Raw genomic sequence first — 13261 nt, forward strand, 5'->3', positions numbered from 1 at the left:
TCTGAGGTAGGTTCTTTACTCAGAGAGTGGTTGGGGTGTGGAATGGACTGCCTGCTGTGATAGTGGAGTCGGACACTTTAGGAACTTTCAAGCGGTTATTGGATAGGCACATGGAGCACACCAGAATGATAGGGAGTGGGATAGCTTGATCTTGGTTTCGGACAAAGCTCGGCACATCATTGAGGGCCGAAGGGCCTGTACTGTGCTGTACTGTTCTATGTTCTAAGTACTTGTGACTAATAAATTAACTTTAACTTTAGTATTGCTTTTACTTATTCTATACCAATATGGCTGCTGGCTCAATACAAGAAATTCAGAATTCTGCTGCTCCACAGTGACACTCAATGGCCAGAGCCTTTAGCAGTGTAGACTTAGCCTGAAGTTTTAGGATTAACTGTATCTCAACAATTATTTTAGTAACTAACATTACAATTAATATTGAGAGCATCCACAAGCATTACTGGTATCTTAGATAAATATGGGTCCTTTAATGTATCCTCCAATTGAATTAATATGACTTCAGTCTTGTGAAATTCCATTGTGGAACAGTTATTGAGATCTGGGTGATTTTAATAGATTTGATAATGCCAGATAACAGTAACAATTGTAGTATTAACCGAATGCAATAAGTCAGTGCTTGAATGTCATTTTTACCCTGCTGCTTTATGTAGGACACATAGAGGTGATCAAGCTGTTGGTAGCACATGGAGCTGAAGTGACATGCAAGGATAAGAAAGCGTATACACCACTTCATGCTGCAGCTTCCAGTGGAATGCTCAGCGTAGTCAAGTACCTACTAGATCTTGGAGTTGATGTAAGTGAATACCTGCAATCATTTTAATTGAGTGTTTGTGAAAATGATCCAGTCATATTTTCATCTATCACCATGTAGCACATTTATGGATTTGTTGTGCTATTAACGTTTAACTTAATGCTTCACCACATTTTATCCAAACTGCGAAAATATCTCCCTCATGAAATACTGAACTTTTTTAAAATGGGCACTAACAATTATCCATGAACTTTATTTGAGTATTTGTAAGAACTAATATTACCTCAGTCCCCCTTTTTTGGTTGAATTTTAAGCAGACTGATTTTCTTTTCACCTGCCTTTTCAAAATATAACAAGCGCCAAGGTGTAACATTCTGTACTGAATATTACTACTGGCAACTTTGCTAGGTTTGTTCACTGTTTCATTTGGACTTTTTACTATACATTTACTATATATATATATATATATAAATTTACTATATATTTGTCCTACTTTGGGAATGAAATATGAATTTGCATCCATAGAACCCCCCCAACCCCAATAATTTTTAGCCCAATAATTTCTAACGTTGGAAAATATCAGCTACATTTGGTTTCCTCACATTGTATTTATATGAAAACATTTGTTAATTTTCCACAGTCCTTCCTCAACTAATTTGTTACATGTGAGAAATGACCTAACTCTTGATAACTCAAATATAGTAAGTACACGTGCAAACGTGGTCAAGATCAAAGTACTGTGGATGCTAAAAATCTGAAGTAGAAACAGAAAATACTAAATACTGAGATCAGGCAGCGTGTGTGAAGCTGAAAGGTCATCAACTTGAAATGTTGACTCCTCTATCCACAGATGGTACTTGGTCAGCTTCTGTATTACGGCAGTAAAACATATATGAACTATATATAAGAATATATTTTAAAAGTGGCTTAGTATTGTATTTTCAGATACTGTATGGTATATGAATATGCTTTCCCTTGTATAGTTTCTTCTCTATGGAGATCTCAAACAATCTGCAAACTCGTAGTTTGCTTTTTTTAAAAACATTCGTTTTTTTACATAGCTGCATGGTTCCACAGACCAATTTCACCATTTCAATTTGTTCCCCATATTTGTAGTGTGTAATTTAACAAATTAACATGGAGTTTGAAGTCTAGTTTCAACAGGCACAGAAACAAAATATGAATGCATTTGTTAAATTATATTAACCTTTCCTTAGAAAGTAAGCAGTTCATTGCACAGCATAATGAATTGCTAGACAAAATTATGCTGATAATCAGAAACGTTGGCATTAATTTTAAAACTATGTGGGCATTTCTCTGGACCTTTAGACTTGTGCTAAATGTAGAATTCTTGAATTTCATTAGCAATGCAAGTGTATTGAATGTGTAGTCTTGTGTATTTACTGTTATGTACTTTCACAGATTAATGAACCAAATGCATATGGAAATACTCCTCTCCATGTAGCCTGTTACAATGGCCAGGATGTAGTTGTGAATGAGCTCATTGACTGTGGAGCAAATGTCAACCAAGTGAATGAGAAAGGGTTCACCCCACTGCACTTTGCTGCTGCTTCAACACACGGTGCACTGTGTTTAGAACTTTTGGTCAGTAATGGAGCAGAAGTGAACATTAAGGTAAGGGGACAGATACATCCACTGTCAGTAAATGAAAATAAAGTTTCCCAAATTTGGAATGTTGAGCATTGTTGATGTAAATGGATTTTGTGAAGCTCTTACAACAGTAATGTGATATAAAGATTTTTTACTTTAGTTTTTGTTTTTGAATGTGTTCCGTGGCAGATCAGATGTCCTATAACTGTAAATGAGTTTGCCTCCATATATCAGTGTAAAAGTTAAATGCAAATTTTTAAGTCTTTAGTTTTAGTTGAGGTTGTGACAAAAGGACAGCAGTTTTTATCAGTTGGTAGCATATTTCATAACATCCTTTGAAACAGGCTAATCAATATGTGGTTTAATATATTGTGTTCTGATAAGTATTGGGCAGCAGTTATGCCTCAGCTTTTGAATCGACAATGGGTCTGTCAAAAATTGAAAAGATCCCCTCAATCTCTGTATCTTCTCCAAAAATGCCATCTCTATTCCACCTATCCTTTGCAAAATCATTAAATACATTATCACCACTCATCTGTGTCCACCTCTCCTGCCAGAGCTTACTTCAATCTGGGTTCTGACCCATGTACAAGATAACATTTGTCAAGAGAGTTGCCAACATTGGTTGACTGCAGCAAAGGCTCAACATTTTCCCTTCACTGATGGTGTGGCAGTCTCACTGTGGCTCTGCCTTTCCTCTGTAGCATCATCTATTCTGCCTTTTCTACCTGCCCAAATGCAGCTGAGGTGTTAAGTTTTGGTAGGAAGAATAAGGAGGCCTGCATACTGCTTGAAAAATAAGTCTAAATGGGGTAGAAAACAAAATGGTCTATGAACATCCACAAATTATTAAAAGTGGCATACTGGTTAATAAGGCCATTAACAAGGGGAAAACAGCACTGGGATTCATATCTAGATGGATAGAATTGTAAAGCAGAGAAGTTGTGTTAAATTTGTATCAGACCTTGGTCAGACCGTATACTTAGAAGTATTGTTCGCAGTTCTGGTCTCCATATTATAAAAGTGATAGTGAGCTACTGGAATAAGTTCAAAAAAGATTTAAATGTATGACGTAAGAACTGAGAGGTTACAGTTTTCGGGAAAGACTGAATAGACTGGATCTCTTTTTTATATAGAAGAGAAAAAAATGTGGAGAAGATGCTTGTACTTGTCTGATGAGGGTGAAAGACCAAAGTTAGGGACAAATAAAGATAGTCACTAATAAATCTGGTTGGAAATGCTAGAAAAAATTCTTTATCCAGAGGGTGAAAATAATGTGGAACTTTTATTACCAATGATTAATTGAGTGAATAGCATAGGGGGAGGCAAGACAAGCATATGAAGTAAGGATAGACAATGTGTTAACAAGGTGTTAAATGAAGAGAGTGAGGTGAGGCTTATGAGGTGCATGGACCAGTTGAGGTGATTGGCGTAAATTCTGTGTAGTTAGTGTTACCCCAAAAATAGATTCCTCTTCAGTGTCCACACATTTACTTTTGCCATACTTTGAAATTCGGCCCATGACTCCCTCCTAGTCCTCAACTTTGAGCTCCCTATCAACAACACTCACTGTTAATATGTAACTAACTTCCACCCAGTTTAACCGTTGCATTACTACCCTGAGCTGCATGATTAATGCTATTATAGGTCATCAAGAACTTTCTCAAGCAGGCAGCATCTGAGACTCTTGACTCCTTCCCTCACTCAAACTGAGATCAACTGTGCGTAGCTTGAGCTGAGCTTCAAATCCCATGTGCCATCCATCTGTATGATGTCCATTTCTAAAGTGAGCAATAGAACCTATTGTGGAGCTTATGGTTTCAAAGCTTGTATCTTTTGAGGCAGGCCCTAATTTAAAAGGAGAACTAGCGAATAAAAGTGACCCTCCTAGCTTCTAAGGAAACTGAGATTGAAAACCAAAGCTTCTGGTTGAAACTATATAGAAGGACTCGGCTATTAGTGATCCATGGATAATGAATCCAGTGGTGCAGTATAGGCAGGCTGAAGTATACATAGGTTACATCCAGAAGCTGAGCATAAGCAAAGATATGGTTGCTGCAGCTGTTCCTCTTACTTGGAGATAACATTAGTGGATTGATGCCATTCAGAATGGTGTCAGCAGAGTTAAGAAGTTTCTGCAGATGTGTGCCAATTTTAGTGAAGACAATACCCGTGGAACTCGGGTTGGTTGTTCACTGCTGTCGGCTGAGGATCAAGTTAAATCCTGGAAGAGAAGCTAAAGTGCTTTGAAGAAGCCAGAGTTTTGAAGGACTTTGTGACTGAGACTGATGATGCATAAGCTGAATGGACTACTGAGCTAATTCATAAGGTCTGTCTCAGTTGTACCTGCCATTTAATAGTTGTATCTGCCATTTAATGTGTAATTTATAGACCTAATGGCAATATTGAAATCAGAATTGCAGAATTTTACTGAATAGTAAGAGACCATTTGGCACATAAAACCTATGCCAAATTTCTGAAAGAGTTACTCATTTAATTCCATTTTCCATTTGCCTGTGTAAATTAATCATTTTTAAATATTTGTCCACTTATCCCATGAGTGCTAATATGGATTCTGCTTCCATCATTTTTCTGTAAAGGGAATTCTATGCCTGAATAAGCATCAAATTTTTCCTAACTTTAATGTTTTTAGTTGCTTTATTGTCATTTAAATATTGACATACCAACTGGTGCAAATATTTTCCCTACTTATCTTATCAAAATCCCGTTGAACACTTATCAGGTCATTTCATAAGCTTCTGTCTAAATTGCAGCTCAGTTTCTCTAGTCTTTTGTCCTAAAGCTGCTTGTTCCTAGTAACCTTTTAGTAAGCTTTTTGTGTATCCTCTGCACAGCTTTGAAAGAATTTCCAAAATAGGGGTTGAAAACTGGACATCGCAGGGGTTCCCCAATCAGAGTAATTTTGGTGGAAGATTGGCTTTGCTCTTTTACAGTAACTAGATTTTGCTATTTTAGTAGCCTCAGCTCACAGATGGTATTGAAAATAGTGTTTTGTTGATGTAGCAGGTTGTGCTCTTTTGAGGCAGGATGGAGTTTCAATGTAGGAACAGCTGTATGAAAAATGTTTGGCATGAAGTAAATTAAATTCTATCAATGACACCTTCATTCATAGTTAAATGTATAAAGAATGAAACCGTTAATAAAGAAGTTCTAGATCATAGTTTTGTCCCTTTTATTGACTTTATAAAGTTCTGTTTATTATTCTTAGACCATTATGAATATGCTGTTTGTCAATTCTTTAACTGCTTCTTTCTCTCCAAATAAATATTATTTATAATAGTCATTTAAATGCATAGCATTATTTTTTTTAAAAACATTGAAATGGTTTTATTGGTGAAATCTAAGTGGTAATTGTGCAAATAAATGCACAGGCTTTTTTTTGAGTAGATGGCGGGTGCTTCAGTGGAAGTGAAGGAAATAAAACAAAGTAACATGAATGTACATCTGTTCATAGTAAAAAGCAACATGACCTGGAAACATAGGTCCCAATGGTGTGTAGTCTAATCTAGAAACATCTCGTGTGGAATGACTGACCTACTTAAGGATTTCTCTTATGGATGAGTAGTTCACTGCACATTGAGCATCCTTGATCACTGAACACCATCCTTTTTGGTTGAATGGGTACATTGCATGGATTATTGATGGGCTCACTCTCTAGCATAACATTTTTTAAAAATATATTTGTTTCTAAGCAGTGTAAAGAATTTTGATGTTGCCGTCACTATCTCTGGTAAATGGCTTTTAGAGATTTTTAGAATAGATGTTACAAGCCAATTATATATGTTGATATCCAGTGCTGTCCCAGTGATCACCTACATATGATTTAATTCTGTTTTAGAGTAAAGACGGGAAGACTCCATTGCATATGACAGCAATTCATGGCAGATTCTCAAGGTCACAGACCATCATTCAGAATGGTAACTAGCCCATTCATTTAACTAGTTATTAAATGCTTCAAAAATATAGCTGTCTATATAATCTTTCTCTGTTTGTTTAAATTATTCTTTGTTAGGTATATAATCTTGGAGAAAATGTACGTACATGTATTTGTGTCTTCAGCCATTTGAGGGATAAAGTGCCATTTAATATTTTTTAATTGGCTGAGAGGATTGTGAGTCTTTTGTTTATCAAAATGTTACTCCAACTTTACCATTTCAACCATCTATGCAATATTTTAAAATAATTTGAACAAACCTGAATAAATAAATGGATAGTTGTATTTCAACCTTTCTTCAGAAATTAGGTTAAGCAAAATTTAAGATACAACTTGTGACCCTGTCCTTCTGTGTTGACACAATCTTTTGTATCGTCACTTGTAGCTGACTCGTATTGAATAGAAGAATTTTGGAGTGAGGAAGTATAGATAGGCTGGAGGCTGTAAGCTGGGAAGTAATAGCAGGGGGTCTGAAGGTTCATTGCATGCTATTCAGTGTCAGGTAGTTGGGATTTGGGTCAGGGGCCCAGAAGAATGCCAAGTTGACTTCATGTTAGCACAGGCACAGATTTGGTAGGGAAGAGGTACAACATAGAACTAGGGCAGAAATAAGAGGAAGAGTCAAAGCTGAACAGAACAAATTGGGCCCTGGTAAAAGATAAACCAGAGCAGAGAAGCTGGGTTAAATAGAGGGAAGGTTTGGCTCATGTCGAGCAGAGGTTGCGCAAATTGGGATAAAAATAAAAAGCGCTAGAAAAACTCAGCAGCTCACACGGACTCAAAGCGTTAACTCTATTTCACTCTCCACAGATGCTGCCAGACCTGCTGAGTTTTTCCAGCATTTACTGTTTTAATTTTAGATTTCCAGCATCCACAGTATTTTACTTTTGATTTGATTTATTATTGTCACATGTATATAGTGAAAAGTATTCACTATACAGACTGTACTGACAGAGCATACCGTTCATAGAGAAGGAAAGGAGAAAGTGCAGAATATAATATTACAGTCATAGCTAGGGTGTAGAAAAAAATCAACTTAGTGCAAAGTAGGTCCATTCAAAAGTCTGATGGTAACAGGGAAGAAGCTGTTCTTGAGTCGGTTGGTATGTGACCTCAGACTTTTGTATCTTTTTCCCGACGGAAGAAGGTGGAAGAGAATATGTCCAGGGTGCGTGGGATTCTTAATTATGCTGGCTGCTTTTCTGAGGCAGCGAAAAGTGAAGACAAAGTCAATGGATGGGAGTCAGGTTTGCGTGATGGATTGGGCTGCATTCACGATCCTTTGTAGTTTTTTGCAGTCTTGGGCAGAGCAGGCGCCATACCAAGCTGTGATACAACCAGAAAGAATGCTTTCAGTGGTGCATCTGTGAAAGTTGGTGAGAGTTACAGCAGACATGCCAAATTTCCTTAGTCTTCTGAGAAAGTAGAGGCATTGGTTGGCTTTCTTAACTATAGTGTCGGCATGGGAGGACCAGGACAGGTTGTTGGTGATCTGGACACCGAAAAACCTGAAGCTCTCGACCATTTCTACTTTGTCCCCATTGATGTAGACAGGAGCATATTCTCCACTAGTCGATGACTATTTCCTTTGTTTTGTTGACATTGAGGGAGAAATTATTGTCGTTGCACCAATTCAGCAGATTCTCTATCTCTTTCCTGTACTGTATCTCATCATTGTTTGATATCCGACCCGCTACGGTGGTGCCATCAGCAAACTTGAAAATCAAGTTGGAGGGGAATTTGGTCACACTGTCACTTTTTTATTTGAGAAATTTTTCTCAATAAAAGGTACCAGTTTAACTTTGATATATCCGCATACCCTGGACATACTTTGCAGTTTTGTTGCACTTTCTGCAAAATAAAATGACCATTGGGTGCATTAATTATAGCTGAATTTCTCCTTTACTGAAACTATGTTATACGCTGACATAACTGCATGTTTTAATCTATGAAATAAATAGAAGTGTTTTTCTTTTAATTCCAAGATTATTCAGTTGCTGTTATTATGCAGGTGCAGTAAAAGACATGTTTTTATTGTGTTTAGTGCGAAGGTCACATATTTCCACACATAAGCTTGTACTTCCTGGCAACCAAAACATGAGACCAAAAGAGAAAATGCTGGAAAATCTCAACAAGTCTGACAGCATCTGTAAGGAGAGAGACGAGCTGGTATTTCGAGTCCAGATGACCCTTTGTCAAAGCTCAAAATGTCAGCTCTTTTCTCTCCTTACAAATGCTGCCAGACCTGCTGAGATTTTCCAGCATTTTCTCTTTAGGTTTCAGATTCCAGCATCTGCAGTAATTTGCTTTTAACCAAAACATGAGCTCGTGCACTAAGTAATCTGCAAAGTCACATTCCCTGGATAAATAATAAACAGGTTTATTAATAATATGTGCAATGGAAATGGCAACTAGAGTTTCCTGAATGTTAAATAAATACTGTCAGGCTTTATTTCATTTGCTACTGATCAATCTGATCTATTAAGAAAAAATAAGCAAAAGCAAACGCATAAGATTTCTTGAGACAAACCACAGGAGTGTTTGAAAACTGTTCAAAATAAATCTACTTGTAGCTTCTAACACGTCAAAAGGAAAGCATATTTGTGAAGTCCGATATTAAAATGCTTCCATTGGCCTTATATTTTTTAGCTGTCAAAGAATGCTTGAAACAGGTAATGGTTGTATTAATTCCTTACTTTGTGTTCTGGATGGAAATAAAGGAAGGTAAAAGCACAAACTAGAGTGAATATAATATTGTCCATGTGACATATTCAGAGCAACAGTTACTGAGTTATGGGATAAAATTAGAATAGGTAATTGGAGATAAGTCAAATACAGGAGGACAAGGAAGTGGAGTTGGTGGGTTTATAGAGGGCAATTCTGGTCAGCAAAACTGAAGTAGCTTAAATAATGGCTGGAAGTGGGAGGCATGAGTGGTGAGGTAAATGTGGGTAAAAGTCAGGAGCAAAAGATGCATGTGAGGGTGTGAGGCAGGACATGGTTCAAGAGGTAAGGAGGAGTGAAATTATGGGGGGGGAGGGAGGATTTAAAGACAAAGACCATGGGCGGAATTCTCCAGCCATTCACGCTGGCGGGATTCTCCAGACCCACTGGCAGCGTACCCCCTCCTGCAGGTTTCGCACTGTGGGATGACATCAATAGGAAATCCCATTGACAGCAGCAGGACCAGAGAATCACATTGCCAGTGAACAACACGCCATCTCCTGCCGCCAAGAAACACACAGCTGGGAGGCGGGAGAATCCCCCCCTCCCACCCATCCACCCCCCCCTCGATGTTTTTAAATTCAATACATTAATACAAATATCGATCAAAGAGCATGACTTACCACAGGCAGGACTGGCTATATTTTGGAAAATATGCAGTTAGTGGAGACTATCAAGGAAAGAATTAGAGTAATCCGGTTTGGAAGTAATAAGTGTGGATATGTTTTTCAGCAGAGCTGAGGCAGGGGAAAGGTAGGTGGGGGTGTAGGCGAGCAGTGTTATGGAGGTGTAAGTAGGATGTTTTGATGATTTAGGACATGGAATTTGAAGCCCATCTAAGGGTCAAACAGTGCCAGGGTTAAGCCTGGCTTTGCTCAGCCTGAATAAATGGCCAGGGATGGCTTGGAATCATTTACAGGGGAGAAGGGAACCTCCTTAATCTAAATAAACCAATCACATGCATGCTTCAAAGGCACATTCGATAAACACTGATGGTTCATAAACAAGAGAGACAGGTTAGATATTTGTAAAGACCCAGTGGCTTGATAGATCGTAAAGGTAACAAGAACATGAGAAATACAACAACATGACAGAAATAGCAACAGGAGTAGGGCATTTGACCCCTTAAGTCTGCTGTGCCATTCAGTAAGATCATGGCTGATCTACCTGAAACCCACCTTCTCACACTAATCCCATTGGCCTTCATTTTCTTTATTTTCAAAAATCTGTCAATGCCTGACTTGAATATAATCAATAACTGAGCATCCACTGCTCTCTGTTAGAGAGTTTCAAAAGTTCACATAGTTTTAAGTGAAGACATTTCCTGTCTTCTCAGTCTTATATGAATGAGCCCTTAATATTCTTGTTTAAATGCCATCTAATTCCCTTTCAAAAGTACTTCATAGAGTTTGCTTCAAAAGCAATTTATGGCAAGGCATTCCAGGTTCTTATCACCCTCTATATAAAGAATTTTTAGAATTTGCCATTTAAATTTGTGCTCCCTTCTTACCATATTATCGATGAAAATAAAAAAATAGTATTATTTGCATAACCAGAATGCTTAATAATCTTGAAGACTTTTATCAGGCCCCTTTTCAACCTTTTCAGCTCCAGTAGGGAAAGAAGCCCCAATTAATCTTAACCGTGTTCAGTCATTCACAAGTGAATCTGCCCTGTGCCTTTCTCCATTACATTTATAACCTGCTACACAGTGTGCCCAAACTGTGCACAATAATCCAAATATAGCCTGTCTAAGGCCTTGAATAAATTCAGTATTGTTTTATAACTTTTGCCCATAGATACAAAACCAGGGATTCAATTTGTATTTTTAATTGTTTTTTCTGGAGTACTAGTTCACAGTACGAATCAATCATTTGACTCCCTGCCGCCCGTCAATTAGGAGTGCCGCCTGTCAATTAGGAGTGACCACTGTCAATAACAAGATTTGTTATTTCATACCGAACAAATTTTATTCAAATATTTTATAATCTTAAGATTGTGTAAATTTAATACCTAGCAATTTAGATAAATGCTCTAACAGGACATTCATCTGACATAGTTTTATATCTTGTTCTCCCCGTATCTGCATGGGTTTCCTCCCACAGTCCGAAATGTGTGGGTTAGGTTGATTGGCCATGATAAATTGACCCTCGTGTCAGGGGGTTAGCAGGGTAAATATGTGGAGTTACAGGAATAGGACCTGGGTGGGATTGTGGTTGGTGCAGACTCGATGGGCCGAATGGCCTCCTTCTCCACTGTAGGGATTCTATGATTCTGATAAGGTTATTTTGGTTTCAGATGATCAAGTTCACCCAAAATGTTTCCATACATTCATAATTCAAAGATGTATCACATTAGCATTAATGCTGTGACCTAACTATTTTTATGCAAATGACATGCAAGCTAACTACTTTACACTTCTTTCAACTTCAATGTAATTTTGAGTTCACTGCCACTGTACCTTGATAGATGTTTTGATGCTCAGAAAATAATTAGGCTGCTCCTTGACCTATTCATCTATCTCAGCCTGTACTGCAATATTTCATTTATCTTGCGAGGTGAGCACTTAAGTATTCTGAAAAGAATGATTAATTTTATTTAGTAATCGCCCTAACTGCAGCAGTTAGTGGCCTTTCACCTGTTTTTAGGTTAACCACTTCCTACTCTCATAACAGTTTTGTTGCCTAACTCTTGAAACAGCAACAGGTTGTCCTGGTAAGGCAGACTTTATGAAAGTCTAAAAATGAGAAGTGAGTCAGATTTAAAGATCTTAACTTACAGTCAAACAAGATTTTTAGTTGATCCAAATAATTTGTAGAGATTCACAGAAATGTAATGGGTGAAAATAACTCCTTGAGCTCACTCCAAAAGTAACAGCTTCGGACAGTGAAATAGTAGATATGATTTTTATGATGACAGAACTAATTATGACATTGCTATTCACTGTTTATTTAGCTAGTGCTAAACTGTACAAGATTTGCCTTATTCAAAACATCCGTTAAGTAGTAACAAAATACAACTTTTAAAAGTTTAAGCATGTATCTAATGCTCATGGATTTACTTTTCTCATTTAGGTGCAGAGATAGATTGTGAAGATAAGAATGGTAATACTCCCTTGCATATAGCTGCTCGATATGGACATGAACTTCTCATAAACACGTTAATCACCAGTGGAGCGGACACTGCAAAGTGAGTAACAATGATTGACTTTGCCACTGCTCGCACCTTACTCGAACATGCATCACACGTGAGCTTGATGGACAGCGGTTAGCAGTTCACCTGTAAAAGCATCAGAGCAGAACCAAAGCTTGAACTCAGTTGACATTTCCATGTGTAGTTTTGTAGAGCATATCCAGTCAGTGATCAGGACTAGGGGCCTCTCTTCCCCTCGCTCTCTCTCTCTGCCTCTCGCTCACACCCAGTGGGGGATATCCAGCATAGTCTTTTGTTACCTCACCACTGCCACGGCTAAGGTCAACTAACTCAGCACAGATCTGAGTTTCAACCTGACTTTAAATAATCTGTCCACATCTGCACTGTGCTTATCACTAATACAGACATCTGGGCCATGACTCCAGCTTGTCGCCTTACAGGAATTCAGTTCAATGAGTCTTGCTTCATAACCTGAGATCCCTATTCTTAGAATGATTCTGTGAATCATACCGTATTAATGCTCTTAATAGGTGCCTAAAATTGCAGGCATTTTCTTTAAACATTCTCTCAGAAGATTAAACATTACAATCAAATGCATGGCCTACAGAAGGGCTGAATTTGGTGGGAGCTCTTTATTTTTCTTATTCGAAATGTGGTCTATGCAAGGTTAAATTAATTCAATTTGACTATTTAGTTCCAGTATTTAGCAATAATAGTTTACGTTGACTGGATTACTTTCAATAATTCAACCCAAGTCCTTTTCTTCCCTACTTATTCACTAAATGGAAATTCTCTCAGAACTGGAGTTCAGCCCTATTTCTAAACGAAAATCTTCAGAACACTTAGCAGAGAACAAAAATAAAAAGGTACAGGTGCCAAGAATGGTTGGATAATTAGTAGAGATAATGAAACATTTGATCAAAATTATGGGCTCTGGTTAAGTTTTCAAAGGTCGAGTAAGGGGGATAAAGGAATGGAGAGATTTTGGGAGCAACTCCAGAAAATCAGACTGGCAGCTGAAGGCTCTGGGATCCAGTGATGGGGAG

The 13261-nt window shown here is 37.8% G+C and overlaps 1 protein-coding gene across 6 annotated transcripts in view; it reads left to right on the forward strand.

The window, feature by feature from the left end:
* Positions 1-13261, forward strand: part of LOC144508221 (serine/threonine-protein phosphatase 6 regulatory ankyrin repeat subunit A-like) — a 219696-nt gene that overhangs the window by 133576 nt on the left and 72859 nt on the right. For all 6 annotated transcript variants that reach the window (XM_078236052.1, XM_078236060.1, XM_078236075.1 and 3 more), the window contains 4 exons: positions 672-814; positions 2195-2407; positions 6243-6321; positions 12137-12251. In XM_078236052.1, coding sequence (XP_078092178.1) covers positions 672-814; positions 2195-2407; positions 6243-6321; positions 12137-12251 — 550 coding nt within the window. The remainder of the gene's footprint in view (positions 1-671; positions 815-2194; positions 2408-6242; positions 6322-12136; positions 12252-13261) is intronic.

The sequence above is a fragment of the Mustelus asterias genome, chromosome 2, assembly GCF_964213995.1.
Source record: "Mustelus asterias chromosome 2, sMusAst1.hap1.1, whole genome shotgun sequence".
In the NCBI taxonomy this organism is placed as follows: domain Eukaryota; kingdom Metazoa; phylum Chordata; class Chondrichthyes; order Carcharhiniformes; family Triakidae; genus Mustelus; species Mustelus asterias.